Source organism: Lepidochelys olivacea (assembly GCF_965140295.1).
Source record: "Lepidochelys olivacea isolate rLepOli2 genome assembly, chromosome: 12".
NCBI lineage: Eukaryota > Metazoa > Chordata > Testudines > Cheloniidae > Lepidochelys > Lepidochelys olivacea.
Window position 1 is genome coordinate 28,400,955 of NC_140422.1, and position 17,291 is coordinate 28,418,245.

The following is a 17,291-nucleotide window of genomic DNA, read 5'->3' on the forward strand; positions in this document are numbered from 1 at the left end:
AGATGAGCTGTTGCCTGTGGAGCTAAAGTCAATGCCACTTTCTCATGAATCAGCCTGTAGAGGACTGCTGGCTGGATGATTTGACTGTACCCTTTCCCTGGAGGCCAGTGGTCTCTGCTGCCATATGCTTGCTCTCTGCTGGCCTGAGGGAGCAAGAGTTCTGAATCTGCTCCTGCAACCTGGCTCATATTTGCTGGCGTTATCAGGCTTTGAAAAAGACACACACACATACACATGTACATGGGCGCATGCACATACATACACAAAAAACACAGAATTGAAACTGCAAGGTTGTGGAAAATCTCTTATTTTTATAATGTAACATTTTAAATTAGTGAATTCCTTGTGCATTCAGCAAGGGCTATTTTATTATTGTTTATACATATAAGTGTGTGTGTGTGTACATATGTAATAAATAAAAAAAAATATACACTGCACCTACATGAAGCTTCCTTTGTACGTCAACAAACAATACAGTAATTTTTCTCTTCATGGAAGTATAACTGTGTAGTGATTATCCAATTTTACTTTCTTTGCCTGGGGACCTTGCAATTTCTATGCCTTAGTAGTTCTATATAAAATAGGCAATTCACCTTGTTTTGTATGAGTGCTGATGAAATAGTCAATTGATTAGACAAATGCCATCTTTTAGAAAGTCCTGGACAATAGAACAAGTATTTTCTTCCTCTCCCACAAATACTATTAATGTTCTATAATAACAGCAATGTCTAAAAGGGAAACAAAAATAATGTCTAAAAGAAAAGAGAGTTCTTTTTAAGAGAAACATAAAATATGGTAAAAAGAAAAGGAGTACTTGTGGCACCTTAGAGACTAACCAATTTATTTGAGCATAAGCTTTCGTGAGCTACAGCTCACTTCATCGGATGCATACTGTGGAAGGTGTAGAAGATTTTTTATATACACACAAAGAATGAAAAAATACCTCCTCCCACCCCACTCTCCTGCTGGTAATAGCTTATCTAAAGTGACCACTCTCCTTACAATGTGTATGATAATCAAGTTGGGCCATTTCCAGCACAAATCCAGGGTTTAACAAGAACGTCTGAGGGGAGGAGGGGAGGAAAAAACAAGGGGAAATAGGTTACCTTGCATAATGACTTAGCCACTCCCAGTCTCTATTCAAGCCTAAGTTAATTGTATCCAATTTGCAAATGAATTCCAATTCAACAATTTCTCGCTGGAGTCTGGATTTGAAGTTTTTTTGTTGTAATACAGCGACTTTCATGTCTGTAATCGCATGACCATCAGCCACACTATCAGAGGCTTGTTCACCTGCACATCCACCAATGTGATATATGCCATCATGTGCCAGCAATGCCCCTATGCCATGTACATTGGTCAAACTGGACAGTCTCTACGTAAAAGAATAAATGGACACAAATCAGATGTCAAGAATTATAACACTCATAAACCAGACGGAGAACACTTCAACCTCTCTGGTCATATGATTACAGACATGAAAGTTGCTATATTACAACAAAAAAACTTCAAATCCAGACTCCAGCGAGAAACTGTTGAATTGGAATTCATTTGCAAATTGGATACAATTAACTTAGGCTTGAATAGAGACTGGGAGTGGCTAAGTCATTATACAAGGTAACCTATTTCCCCTTGTTTTTTCCTACCCCCTCTTCCCCCTTGGACGTTCTTGTTAAACCCTGGATTTGTGCTGGAAATGGCCTACCTTGATTATCATACACATTGTAAGGAGAGTGGTTACTTTAGATAAGCTATTACCAGCAAGAGAGTGGGGTGGGAGAAGGTATTGTTTCATGGTCTCTGTGTATATAATGTCTTCTGCAGTTTCCACAGTATGCATCCGATGAAGTGAGCTGTAGCTCACGAAAGCTTATGCTCAAATAAATTGGTTAGTCTCTAAGGTGCCACAAGTCCTCCTTTTCTTTTTGCGAATACAGACTAACACGGCTGTTACTCTGAAATCTGTCATAAAATATGGTGAATTCCAGTGCTGCTGCCTATGATGCTACAGACTGTATTCTAATGCTAACAAATGGTCACTTTGGAATTTATAAAGCAGCACATGCAGGCTTTTTAACGGCATCGTCTTATAAGTTGTAGTTGGATAGACCTGCCAAACTTAAAACTAAAAAGACGATGTCCTTTCTTATTACTTTCATGAGTCAAATCCATACAGTAGGTAACATCAACAAGGACAATTTCCAGAGAGAGAGCTTTATCTATCTCAGTATGAAACATTTTACTTTTCTTAAGATCACCACTGTAAGAAGGAAGCATCACAATTCTAAAACAATTAGTTTATGCACAGGAAATGGTAAAATATGCAGCTTATTCGATTTCACAACCATGCTTCCATTGCTCCTCATTATACAGTCGTAAAATGCTGAAGGCTGCCAGCTTGCTCTATTGTCTATGTGCTGTGCAGAAGACAGTTTTCTTCTATGCATAGCAAGCACCTTCCAGATTCTTAGTTACACTTTTCCAGACAATATATATATTTTCCATTTGCTTCACATTATAAAGGCTCATTAGAATGACAGATGAGCAATCTGAAAACATTGCTTTGTTGCTGTGTGTGTTCCGGGGTATTTAATTGTTCAAAGAAAGTTTTTGACTCATTCACAGTTATATTAACATTTCTTCCAGTGTCATTAGATTTCTAGACTATGTACACTTCAAGTACATTAAAATAAATTACATTTAACATTTGGAAACAGAAATTCAAATTCCACTCTGTTATACTGGTGTAAACCTGGCATGACTACTTTGAGGTCAGGACCTCAAAGCAGCAAAATTCTGCTGATGGAGTTTGAAAAGAATTTGGCCCAACATTTGTATTCCTTTCATTTACTTCAAAGAAACCATGAAACTAGGGTATATCAGAATAACTTATGGTGATGTCCATGCAGCTGCTGTTATGATTATTTTGATTTTCCATGATAAGACCATTTTTAAAAAATATTACCAATAAAACTGATTTTTTTCGATTGTAAGTTGTTTGGGATAGGGTCTGTCATTTTCTATAGGTTTGTAAAGCACCTAGTACAAGGGAATTCTGATATCACAGGCTTTTGGATACTTCTACAATACGGATGATAAATAATATTATTAATAATATGAAATTTGCTCTTAGCTTTTTGATAGTATGTGTGAATAGTTTAATAGCTTTTATAAATTTCAAGGCCATAATGGCCAATTGTGATCAAGTCTGACGTCCTGTATAATGCAGGCCTTAGAACTTCCCCAAAATATTTCCTAGACCATATCTTTTAGGGGGAAAAAAATCCAATGTTTATTTTAAAAATTGTCCGTCACCGTGATAAGTTCTCTGAATGGTTAATTACTCACTGTTAAAATTTTACACCTTTGTCACATGTATATTTCAATTTTGATTTAAAAATGAATTCATATGAAACATACCAGTTTCAGAATGTCTGCTTCTTCCACCATATATATAGTGTGGGTAGGTATACAATGTATGTGTGTATATATATACGCATACATATACAATATATTATGGAAGAAGCAGATATTCTGAAATCGGTATGTTTCATATTCTCTACAAAATTCTCAGCAAACAAATATAAAAATCATAACAGTGCCACCAAATTACAGCTGCAAAAAACCTCGTAGCTCATTAGTTTATCTTTCTGTCAATATAGGGGTTTTCCTTACAATACACTATCTAATGCTTCATGCAGTAGTGTGAAATGTCTCAAGTGAAGGGGCTTCTGCTATTTCCCTTGAGGTACTATTCCACATACTGTTAGATCTTGTTGTGAGGAAGATTCCCCTCCGCCCCCTGTCCCGCCCCGGCATGTTATCCTACATTTTCTTAATTATATCCCATCGATCCTAGTTTTACCCCCTTATACATGACTGAATAATGTCTCCTCTTCATCTCTCAAACAAGGTATTTATAAGGCCATCATCACTCAAGTATCTAAATTGTCTCTTGGTGGTAAAGAAGAATAAACAAACTATCTTTTGACCCCCCCTCTCTAGGGGTAGCTTGGTGCAAGATTCTGCACACAATTTTAGTATAAACACTTTAGCTGCTTGTATTCTCTTTCTAGGCCTTTTACAGTCAGTCCCTCCCCACCTGTCATCTCTTACTCACTTTTGAGATGGTGACTCCCATTTTTCAATTGGGCTGGTGCTGTCCTTCACTTTTAAATTTTTTCGACGACTATCTTGGTGTTTTCTCCCAGGCTGTCCCTCATGCTTGGTGGAATTTCTTGTGAATGCCTACAAAGCTCCCTGATTATCCTTATTCAAATAGTTCTTTACAACAATCCTTTGCTTACAAAAAAAAAAAATGGTGTGTTGAGACCACAGACTGTTATCCTGGCCAATACAGTCTCATTGTTTCCTTGTGTTCCTCTGTACTCCGACGTCTGTCTGTGTCCATCTGTTGTCTGTCTTCTTGTATTTAGAATGTAAGCTACTTGGGACAGGGACCATCTTTTTGTTCTGTTTGTACTGCACCTAGCAGCACTGGGTCCATGATAAGTGCCTCTAGGCTCTATGGAAAAGCAAATAATAAATAACAAAGTGGTCACACACTTCATAGCTTCTTTAGACAGAAGTTGTTGCACACACCAGGGGCTTTGTACGTTCCTCTATTCCACCCCATATGCTCCCTGTGAGCTATCTTCCAACCCCTTCTATTTCAGAAATTCCCCCAGTCTCTCCCCTGTCAGGGGTTCTGTGTGTCCCCAATTTCTCCCTTCCTCTGATACCAGCGTTCTCAATCTGACCCTACTGGTGTTCTGTGTTCCCCTGTTTCCCTGCTCCCTCCATTCTAGGCCCCCCCCTTCACTCCAGTGGAAAGGACTCTGTATGTGCCCTATTCTTACCTTCACCCCATGTCAAGGGCTTTGGGTATCCCCTTCCCTTATTCCCGTATTCCCCAATATCCCACAACGAGGATTCTGGGTGCCTCCATTCCCTCTTTCCCTCATTTTGGAGTCTTCTATTCTCCCTGTGACAGAGGCTGTGTGTGCCCCCATTTTCCCCTTCCCTCATACCAGAGCCCTCCTTTTTACGTTATGGCAGGGGTCTGTGTGCACTTCTGTATGTTTCACCCATCTGGCTTTTCTCTGTTTAGGATATTTACTTACTACTACTAATATGTTGCATTTAACACTCCTTATATCTGAGAACTTACAAACAAATCAAACATTAATTAACTGAGTCTCTTTACACTGCAAGTATTTTTTACCTATTTCACAGACATGGAAACTGAGATGCAGAGAGGTGCTGTGCAGGGTATGAGTAGGACTATGAATGGAACCCAGGAGTCCTGATTTCTAGTCCTTTGCTGTAAATTGTTGGACACACAATTCTATTTAGCATGAATTCAGTATAGTAAAAATAAGAAAGTGTACATATATGAATTAAACATATTGCATTCATGGTGACACATTAAAAATTTCAAGGAGAAAAAAAGAAGAGTAAGTTCCTTCAGCTTCAAGGCAGCAATAATTTACATGTCAAGAAGTTATACAGGTTTTTATGAGATTATTGCGGTGTTATTCAATAAAAAATAGTTACCATGACAACAGCTGTCATTCTACCTGTGAGATTATAGAAAAGAAGGACAATCAGGCAAAGGGTTTATTTGGGAACGAATGCTTATCTGACCTAGTGAATACAAACAGCATGTTGTTTTGACCATCGTTGACTACACAGCCATTATCAGCCAGAGTAAAATGCTAGCTGCAGATTTTAAAGCAAAGTGAATCTCATAGAAAACATATCTGTTGGTAAATAGTGGCAAGTACTTTCTTTATGCAAGTATACTGTTAATGCTTAGCTAGAATGGTGATTGGATCTCCTAATCAGTTGGAGATTTCAGCCTGACCCGGTTTGGGGAAAGGAAAGACTACAGAGGATGTTTTGTTTTGAGGGGTTTGTTTTAAGTTCCAGAGAAACCAAAAAAAGCACAGTCCCACAAGACTTCAATATAGTCACATTTCTGTATTCCCCTAGCCATTACAATCTTTCAACAAAATGGTTGCTTCATTGAATATGGATTCATGTAAATTTCAGATGCTGACTATTTGTTCAGTCCTCCAGGATATACAAGTTTTATTTTTTTCCAATACACACATTTCACTGCCACACCAAAATCTTTGCTTTCCTACTCCCCGTGGCAGTGTGTGCATTTTTCTTTCTGACTAATGTGCAGAACCTGCACCTTGACTTGCACATAAAAAGCGTAGCCAAAACAATAGAACAACACTACCCAAGCACACACATCTTATTTTTATGGAGGCTTTTAATCTTAGTTTGTCAGCAAACAGAAGCCTCCTTACCTAGTCATATAAAAATACTTTTATCATTAACTGCGTCTCTGGTTGTTAGCATGTGGCAATGGGAACCTATGAAACCTGACACTAACAGAGCGAAACAATCAGCCATGGTTAACAGTTAAATCACATTAGAAGTGTTCATTAATTAAAATCTGTCGAACCTCTTTGCAGTCCACATTTAATCACAGTGTCATTAGCATAGCAGAAATGTGTCTCAGGAAAGATGCCGAAAGTTTTAAAATTAATATGCTAATATTTTCCCAGACATCTATCTAAAAATGTTTTTGTATTACATACGGCAGTATTAGGTATGAACACAAAAAGGAGAAACAGTGATTATGTTGTTGGACTAGATTATATAAAACTGCTAAATTATTATAATTAGGACAACAGCAAGTTGGACTATAACAGTGGCTTTCTTGTGAAAATGGCACCATGTCAAATTTATAGTCTCTAGCTAAATTAGTTTGTTGTAGCATTGACAAAGGAACAAACGTGCCAAATGCAGTCAAAATTAAACACTAACGGAAAATCCTGGTCTTTTGTTTTCTGGCTAGATTCTGGGACACTAATTTTCAAATGACAAACACTGAGTGCTTAGCTATGCAACCTTGGCATTTTCTCAACGTGGTGGTAGGATTTTTTTAATGGAAAAAAACATACACAAATGCATCCATTGCATATGTATATAGCAATATTTAGGTATATTTAACATGTAACTGCCTATCAATTGCAGAGCAAATCCTATTGCAAAGTTCATAGTCTAAGTTTCTAGTCTGAGATCTGGGGAATTCTGCTGAGTGCGGAGGTGTCTGTGGATTCCACAGCTCAGAGCGGTAGTAATCCCATGTGCTTGGAGTACTTTCCCATCTGTAGGGTGGGGTGGTGATTTTCATAGTCCTGCCTTCATGTTCGCGTAGAAGGAAACCACATGGAGTTGGGCTCCATAACATATGGGGCATGGGGGAAGGTAGAGTCAGTGGCTTGTGAGCTCTGCTAAGATCCGCCTGTCCCAGTTCTGAGGAGGGCCGTCCTCCACAGCCATGGATGGCACAAGATTTGCTTTGGTAAGCACATGTATCTCCAATTAGTGTCAATATGAGCTATATGTATGGGTGTGGCATACCTCACAACTGCCACAGCCCAGATGTAGGATGCAATGTGAGACAAGGATCCAAAATGAGGGACACAAACTGCTGTGTGATTCACTCTGTTAGTGTATATAACTCGTTGTGTAAATCATTTTCAACAATAAAAGTGTTGGGGATGGGACACCACATTTCTATCGAACAGAGGTCATCTTGGAACTAAAAGGAAGTGGTATCCCTTGAGATGTGGTTCAGGAAATATGAGGTATGGTGTAGAGAATAGATCCTGTGACTGGAAAATATTCTGCCTTTCCAATTCTGCCAGTGGTGTATTAGTTTTATTAGGTAAAAAGACATTGACTTTAAAAGTCACCTGCAAAGAAAATCAAATGGGCTAATGACCTTTTTTCTTTCTTTATGATGTATAAATAAGGGCTATGAGAAAATGGCTTGTTTTTATTTATTTTTTATTCTTTTATTTGAGAACTATAGGTCTATTGGTGACAGGAGAAGAGGTAAAATTATGATATCACAAGAGAAAGGAAGCTGGAGGCTGATCAACAGAGTAGGGAAGCAATTTTGCAACTGGATGAATTGTTTTTGTTATGGCATACTTAGCTCCAATACCTAATGATCACTTGGGGCAGAGGATGCCTTTGTAAAAGATTTAACACATGCACCTTCCAATTAAGGTATGAGAGCTCAGAACAAATATTTCTAAGATCCCTGAAAAAAGATCCTCAGCTAAGAAAGGAAAAAACAGACTTGACATGCCAAATATTCCTAAATGAGCAATAGAAAAACTATTTTTAAACAAAAAAATAAACCTTTCAGATCTTCTTTCTACATCAGAAGGAGAAACTTGGGCAAAAGAAACCCTCAGAAAAGTCTGTGGTTTTGTTCCTTTGTTTCTAAAGATAATATCATAAAATTCAAAAGGAACAACCACGAGGTAAGAAGCACCTGTGAAAGTTCCAACTGTTCTCCAAATGAGCTACATCTTATCCCTGCCCAAGCCACATCCTCTAAGAGTCTGACCACACCCCTACTGACGTAGCAAGCAGGTTACATTTTGCAGCTTCTGCCACTCTCCTAGAAATTGAAAATATCTCTTCTGCTATTTTAGCCTAATCCAATTGGGGTGTGCATCAATCTCTCTCTCTCACTCTCTCCATTGTCACTCGGGGCAGCAGCTACAGAATGTAACCTATTGGGAGGGTGGGGCTGTGGCCAGGTCTGTTCAAGAGGGCAGAAGTAGATCAGACAAGCTTACAAGACTCCCTATCCTGCAAGATGGCAAAGCTGATAAGCACTGGGTAAATTATAGCTAGAGTTTGAATTATACAAGAAAGCCAATATCACTTTTAAATATATGAGATGATTCTAGTTTATAGGGTTTCTTCAGGTTAGCAACAAGAAGAAAGTCAAGGAAAGTGTGGACCCCTTACTGAATGAGGGAGGCAACCTAGTGACAGAGGATGTGGAAAAAGCTAATGTACTCAATGCTTTTCTTGCCTCTGTCTTCACGAACAAGGTCAGCTCCCAGACTACTGCACTGGGCAGCACAGCCTGGGGAGGAAGTGACCAGCCCTCTGTGGAGAAAGAAGTGGTTTGGGACTATTTAGAAAAGCTGTACGAGCACAAGTCCATGGGGCTGGATGCTCTGCATCCAAGAGTGCTAAAGGAGTTGGTGGATGTGATTGCAGAGCCATTGGCCATTATCTTTGAAAACTCATGACAATCGGGGGAAGTCCCGGACGACTGGAAAAAGGCTAATGTAGTGCCCATCTTTAAAAAAGGGAAGAAGGAGGATCCTGGGAACTACAGCCTCACCTCAGTCCCTGGAAAAATCATGGAGCAGGTCCTCAAGGAATTAATTCTGAAGCACTTAGAGGAGAGGAAAGTGATCAGGAACAGTCAGCATGGATTCACCAAGGGAAGGTCATGCCTGACTAATCTAATTGCCTTCTATGACGAGATAACTGGCTCTGTGGATGAGGTGGACGTGCTGTTCCTTGACTTTAGCAAAGCTTTTGACATGGTCTCCCACAGTATTCTTGCCAGTAAGTTAAAGAAGTATGCGCTGGATGAATGGACTATAAGGTGGATAGAAAGTTGGCTAGATTGTCAGGCTCAATGGGTAGTGATCAATGGCTCCATGTCTAGTTGGCAGCCGGTATCAAGTGGAGTGCCCCAAGGATCAGTCCTCGGGCCGGTTTTGTTCAATATCTTCATAAATGATCTGGAGGATGGTGTGGATTGCACCCTCAGCAAGTTTGCAGATGACACTAAACTGGGAGGAGAGGTAGATACACTGGAGGGTAGGGATAGGATACAGAGGGCCCTAGACAAATTAGAGGATTGGACCAAAAGAAATCTGATGAGGTTCAACAAGGACAAGTGCAAAGTCCTGCACTTAGGACAGAAGAATCCCATGCACTACTATAGACGAGGGACCGAATGGCTCGGCAGCAGTTCGACAGAAAATGACCTAGGGGTTACAGTGGATGAGAAGCTGGATATGAGTCAACAGTGTGCCCTTGTTGCCAAGAAGGCCAATGGCATTTTGGGATGTATATGTAGGGGCATTGCCAGATTGAGGGACATGATCTTTCCCCTCTATTCGACATTGGTGAGGCCTCATCTGGAGTACTGTGACCAGTTTTGGGCCCCACACTGCAAGAAGGATGTGGAAAAATTGGAAAGAGTCCAGCGGAGGGCAACAAAAATGATTAGGGAACACATGATGAGGACAGGCTGAGGGAACTGGGATTGTTTAGTCTGCGGAAAAGAAGAATGAGGGGGGATTTGATAGCTGCTTTCAACTACGTGAAAGGGGGTTCCTAAGAGGATGGATCTAGACTGTTCTCTGTGGTAGCTGATGACAGAACAAGGAGTAATGGTCTCAAGTTGCAGTGAGGGAGGTTTAGGTTGGATATTAGGAAAAACTTTTTCACAAGGAGGGTGGTGAAACACTGGAATGCGCTATCTAGGGAGGTGGTGGAATCTCCTTCTCTAGATATTTTTAAGGTCAGGCTTGACAAAGCCCTGGCTGGGATGATTTAGTTGGGGATTGGTCCTGCTTTGAGCAGGGGGGTTGGACTAGATGACCTCCTGAGGTCCCTTCCAACCCTGATATTCTATGATTCTATGAAAATAACTAGAGGGTCAAACAAATCATTGCCTCTGTAGACTGAATTCCCTGCACACACAAGGGACTCCTTGCATTCTTCTACCCCACCCCCCATAGTCCCCTACACAAGCTCCATTTGCCACACTCACATCCCCCTCTATTTCAGGGACAACCTGCAACTCTCCTCGCACCTCCTCCCACACTAAGGGATTTGGGTACCTCGCATTACCCCTTTCACCCATGCAGGGCCATCCCTAGAAGGATGCAGGGCCCGGGGAGGAAGTGATGGATACGTCACTTCCGGGACTGACCCATCCTTTTTGGATTGAGCAATAGTAAGAGGTCATGGGGGATTCAGCGCAGACACAAGGCAAGGGACTCAAGGCAGACCACAAGCTCAAGGCGAGGGACTCAAAGTAGGCCACAACCTCCTTCACTTCCAGTAAGCTGCACCAGGATCACCCTCATCATACACCCTTCCTCCCCTCAATGCTCATCCATCCCCAGCAACTCTGTGTATCACAACACTCCCATATTCCCTGGGACCCACCCATGCAGCACCTCTAGCTACCCTAGGGAACCCGGCACTCAGCTATTTCCCAGGGAATCATCATTTTCCCCTGAACTCATCCCTATATCCAGCCACCACTTTCCCTCACAGACACCTCCATTAAGCTAGTCCACCAAATAGCCCTCAGACACCCAGGGCCCTCTCCTAATCACACCGTACCCTCGTCACAGCTGCCAATATTTTTTGTAATTCCATTTTCTACCCCTGCCACTGCCTGAGATAATGTGTAGACACTGAAGAGGGTAGATATACGTAAAGTAATTACAAACATGCAAATTAGCCCCCTACATAATTTGCATAAAATGTCAAGAGTTGCACAAAACTTGACAGCTATGAATCTCCTCATATGGGGCAGTAAAGGGGAGCAAAGCGCATGTAAAGAGCAAAGGGAGACTCTGCACTTAGTGTTCCCATACAGGAGTCAGGCATAACCTGGGTTCAGCAGCACACAGGGACAAAGAGCAGGCGTGAGCCATCATTTATAGCAATGCCAACAGACCCAGAGAGAGGGCACATCTTGGTGGATGCTGTTATTCTTTTCCTTGGCAAGCATATCTCAGCTCACAAGAAGCATAATTCAGCCCTCAAACTCTGTCTCACTTTCTCATTCTCTTTCTCTCTCGATATTGTGTTTTTTGCATATGAACTAGCTTAATTAGTGTCATCATTATTTTTTTAAAGTCATTCAAAAGAAGTCGCTGCAACAAAACCATGAAGCACATTTGAGTTTGATTTGATGTGGCTTTCTACACAGTCAGAAGCCAGAGTGTGGTCTGAGAAGGAAAATGAACAATTTCTTGTCATGTCTTTGTTTATTTTCTTTTCTAGACAGGTTAGTGAAGGCACAATGGCAGCTAGGAAGTGGACCCCCTCAGTGATGGGGAGTCATTTCAGAAACAAGAGATAATGCCTTGACTCTGGCCACATCAAACCATTATTGTAGCTGGAAGCTAAAGAAAAAGAGAGAAAAATCCTTTATATTATTACTTTTCTATGCAGCCACTGTAAGTTGGCCAGGTTCTTTCAAATGTGCTTTTTCAAAACTTAAGTGCAACATATTATATTGTATTACTGTATTAACCTTGTATTTCGTATCCCTTTGATATGATTCCCTTTGCAAATGCTTGAAGTCTGCATAGATCTAACCGTAACTTTAAAATGCATTCTATAAAGGAACCTTAAATAATACAACTACTAAAAAGGTTTTGCTTTATCTAGAACATTAGGCTGGTGGCATATTTCTTCTCAAAGCATAATGTTTTGTCTGTGCTCTCTGAATAATGTTTTAAGTCATAACTGATTACTTTTTCATTTTACTGACATCTCTCACTTCATGAATTTCTGTATAGATTTAAACAAATTGATTTTTTTCATAAAGAAACATACAAATCTCTGGCAAGAACTGAAATGTTAATTAAATATTCTTTTAAACTAGGTACCTTTGTTACTAAAGTAACGGCCACAGATGCAGATGATCCAGTTTATGGAAATAGTGCAAAGCTGGTTTACAGCATTTTGGAAGGACAGCCTTACTTCTCCATTGAACCGCATACAGGTAGGTGACCCTGAATTAGGACTCTCCAGGTAACAATATACATAAGAAGCAGCATTTTCTGAATATTTCACTCACTGCACTTAAACACGATATGTAAAGAGATGTCTGTCAGCATTAGTCAGGCTGTAATCTATGAGTATCTGATTCGTTTCCAGTCGTGATCTGATGATGATTTAAAAAAAAAATCCTCTATTAGTGATGCTGATAATAATGCCAAAGCCAATACTGTAGAAGTTACTGAAGCAAAACGCCCATTACTGTATGACTAACAACTGGTTAGGGACTGTCTGATTTGGCCTGGGGATTGTCATGAATATATTATATTTTTTAATAAAAGACTTTAGAATTTCTGGCTAAAGACTGTAGGGTTTGGCTTGGGTATTTTAGTGAATATAATGTGTGCTTTCATTTAGAAATATTTGTATTCCTTGATTGGATGGATCTGGGGACAGAGAATATGTTTTATTTGCATGAATTTGAGATGGCTTTATTTCTCATCATTTGCAATGCCATTAGTAAATGTCTGATAATGTAGGTCACTTCAAAGAAGCGCTAAAAAAGCCAACCCCACATTGTTTATTCTGCTTATGCCACATTTAAAGCAAAAAAGCTATTGAGAAATGTTTTGGAGAGATTTGTTCTGTTGTCTTTTTTCCCAATGTTAATTTTCATATTTTTTCATGTTAGTTACTGTAAGTCAGTTGTGCTGGCCTCAGAAGGAAAAGAAAAGTCTAACTAAAATTACCTGAAATAACTTTGCCATTCATAAGTAAAGCAGCCATCTCATGCTTATGCAGATTAAATCTTTCATCAACACCAAAAAGTTCTGTTCAGAAGAAATTATTAGATGATGCTCCTAAATCAGTTAAAATGAGCCCGATTTTTACCTTGCTTGACACACCAATAAATTCCTCTTGGCTTCAGCTGAGTTGCACAAGGAAAACTGTTGTTCATTGACTATAATAAACAGAGGTGTCTGTGAGCCTATAATAGTGTGTTATGCATATAATATGACAGAGATCACTCTAATAAAGTGTTTTCATGTGGTCAGAAGAAAAATCAAAAGCAACCATGGCTATGGAACTGTCCTTTTGCAGCATGGTTTATTAATACATTGTATGCCTTACGTGAATCTCAGGTCTATGAAAATCTCTTCTGAATGCAGCACAATGAAATTATAGTGATTTCCTGTTGCCAGAGAGAAACACGTCCATTGAATGGCATAGGGCAGTCCCCTCTTCCCATTGAAGAATTTTCTCATCCTAGCTGAAGTACCACTTAGTCCCTATATCGTGCATCCGCATATATGTATGTAGGCAGAGGCCTGACCATGCAGAGTCCCTTTTGGGGCCTTAGAACATATTATTTGGTTTCTATAATACCTTTCAAACATAAGATATTACAAAATATTATATATAGTAATGACTAGAGTTAGATATATTGGTATATATCTAGTGCAACAAATGTAGTATTCAGTGTGTTCTGTGCTTCAGACACCAGAATCTTTCAGGAAGAAAAATAGTTTAAAGTGGTCCAGGAGGTAATAGCCATAGGGTAATATAATAAAATGAAATAAAGGAAAACTTCGTTTGAATATCGAGGCAGGGGAACCCATACCTAACAGTGAGATCTTTTATACTGTGAAATTATTATCAAAGTGAAGTAGTAGAATTCCCATTGCTGGAAATATTTGAAAGACCTGGTAAAGCACTAGAAAATAAACTGTACAGAACAATATAGCTTTAGTCAGAGGATGCATTAGAAGACTTAATAGGGCTTTTTAATCACCAATTTCTTGGATTCTCCAAGGAGCAGCTCCTGATGCACATGTTCATAAGTCCTTTAGCTGTTCTCAAGAGCTGTGCAAAACTAGCAGCTTTCAAAGAGGAGCTGAAAAGTGTTTTGTTTATCCAAGGTGAAGCTTTTTCATTTATTTCATTCAAAATGACCTTCATGGCAAAAATCCCAAACCTAAAATGTTGTGAATTTGCCCTCGGTTTATTATTTATATTTCAATTATTTTTTTTTTACCAATATTGGCTCTTTTTCTTTCTGGGAAAACTGCTTAATACAAGAAATAACAATTTATCTTCCAGGAAAGCAGATGTTTATTTTCATGAAAGCCAGTAAAACCTCTGAGGATTTTTTGTGAACCTACAAATCATGATTTTTCTCCTGTTTCATTAGTATTACCTTTCCCCACCTCATTTCCACTCATCAACAGTGCTATCAGTAGCAGTTCAGTGAGTTCTTTTTATAAAGGTGATAAATCAGTTCTCTAAAATGCATTAACTCATATAGGGTTCAATTGTGACAGATCCTGAATAAGTGTGCTGCCACAGAAGTAGTCCCAGGGACCATATTGTGACCCACAGTCAGGGTCCAGGATTCCTCCTTACTCTATGGGAGAAATAATTTTCCCCAGATTTAAGTTTGGCACAGATTGTATCCCCTTCATCACCAGTGCATCTGATCTGGCTCACTACCCTTTCCCTGCCCACTTCCTCCTGACCTGTGTGGGAAGGGGAGTGACTCCATGGATGCTGCTCTCTGACTCATGTTGCTATGTTTAATATGGCCTGTCAGCACAGAGGAGTGAGAGGGTTCCTTTCTATTTCTGTACACCAGTGCATACCAGATCAGATCATCCTGTCTTTAAATTTTAAAACAAATTGCAGTGTCATGCTGGGGAGTTATTGGGGGTAGATCCTAGAGGAACCATGAGCCATACTAAATATTAAATCATAGAAATGACATCTGCATAACCTTGTTGTCTAGAATATAAAATGGCTAAACAAATACTCATTGACATAAAATTTATCTGGCACATCAAAAGTGAATACTAGCCTTGTAGAAACTACAGCTTTGCACTGTTACTGTTGAAATGGAGTATTCAGGTAGACTAAAGTTTTATAGTCAAGGGGCTTCCAAAGAGTTGCACTGGTTTCAGAAACTGAGGAGGAAATATGCAGCAAGTTTTCCTGATAATCTGAGCATCTGGGAGTAATAGAATTGATAATGCCTGATACACACCAGGACACTTTTATGGTTTGTTGCATTCAGTCTCAGAAAGCCAATAGTAATAGATCAAATATAGTTACAATTTCCTAGCAGTTTGTGGCATTGTAAATTTCACCTTCTCCAGGTAGCGATGAATAAAACATGCAAATGACAGTATTCTCTGTGCATTTCTGGAGTTCAGCAACTTTACAATTTGAATAGTAAAACTTAAAAATTAACATTAGCAGGTGAAGTGGGGGGAGGATGCATATTAACAAAGACAAAAAGTCTGGGTCTTCAGAGGAGCAAGCAGAATTAAAGTAGACATCCTGGGCTCTTTCTTATATGTGTCTAATCTTAGAAATGTGAGTGCCTCACAACTAGTATTTTTTTCCCTTGCTGAATAGGCTAGGACAATGTACTCCTAATACGCTAAGCGTGGGAATATTTGTGGTAGTTTAACTCCTGAGAGGTGTTCAGATGCAGTGGTGATAGGGCACTAATATAACAACTTAGAGTAGTTAGAGTATGATCTTGCCAGAAACAGATGTAAAAATGAAGGAAAACCTTCAGAAGGAGGCAATTTCAAGTAGCGTAGCTGATTTCTGTTTTTTCCTCTGTGGTTCCATTTTCATACATCCATATGAAGTGCAGGAGCTTTCCACATATAATACAGATATTTGTGCACTCATATTATTTCTACAATTCTGTGCCACAGATAAAAGCATCCCTGTATGAATGGATGCATATAAAAATGTGAACTACTTAAAAATCCATATTTATATTTTCCATCCCTCAGATGTTGCAGTACAATATTGTCTGAGATGACTGTCTTTTGAAAATTTTCATCCAGATTCCTCTCTGTGGTGATGCCAGCGCCTAGTGCGGTGTTAGAATGAAGGTGGCTTGTTGCCTCCTCTATTCAGGTTCAGTTTCTGGCACAGGCTAGATTTATGCCTGTTACAATGACCCCTATAGTTAGTATAAAATCACAGAACTGATAGGATCTTCCCTAGTTACATCATCTCCTGCTTCCTTCCTCCTCTGGCCCACCCCAGCCCTGGAATATCCTCGTACACTGGGCACCACAGCAGAGATGGTTAAGCGCAGGGAGACTCGTCTCTTTGCCTTGTGTACACTGTAGAGGCCTGCTGTGCCTGGGGATATTCTTTGGGAAGCCTTAGGGCTGCCTTGCTTCCTCTTTGCACCTGCCTACCTGCCATAAATGGGCTACAGGATCTTGTTGAATCAGATCCTTAGTCAAGACTCTGACACTGGTTTTCAGTTTGTTTGGCACATTTCTGTGTGGCTGCATGTATAGTCATAAGTATTGGTAGAAGACCCCTGCTTAAAACAGTCATTTTCCATTACCTTTTATGAAAAATGCATTTTCATAGTATTCCATAGTATTTCTCAAATTATGATTTTCCAACTCTATTATGTAGGTTATAGTGCACATCCCAGAAAGTAATCCAGTCTTTCTATTAAATGTCATTATATTATTAATCTTTCTATTAAATGTCATTATCACAGTTTGAGGAAAATACTTTCTGGATATAATTCTCTCCTCCTTTCCACCTGCATGGTTTCTTCTACAGATGAGTTTTAACAAGGCTGTTAATTCATA

At 39.6% G+C, this 17,291-nt stretch overlaps 1 protein-coding gene across 1 annotated transcript in view; it reads left to right on the plus strand.

The window, feature by feature from the left end:
* CDH8 (cadherin 8) overlaps positions 1-17,291 on the plus strand; it is a 190,378-nt gene that overhangs the window by 64,645 nt on the left and 108,442 nt on the right. Inside the window, exon 3 of the mRNA XM_084644378.1 lies at positions 12,545-12,664. Within this exon, the coding sequence (XP_084500504.1) occupies positions 12,545-12,664 (120 nt within the window). The remainder of the gene's footprint in view (positions 1-12,544; positions 12,665-17,291) is intronic.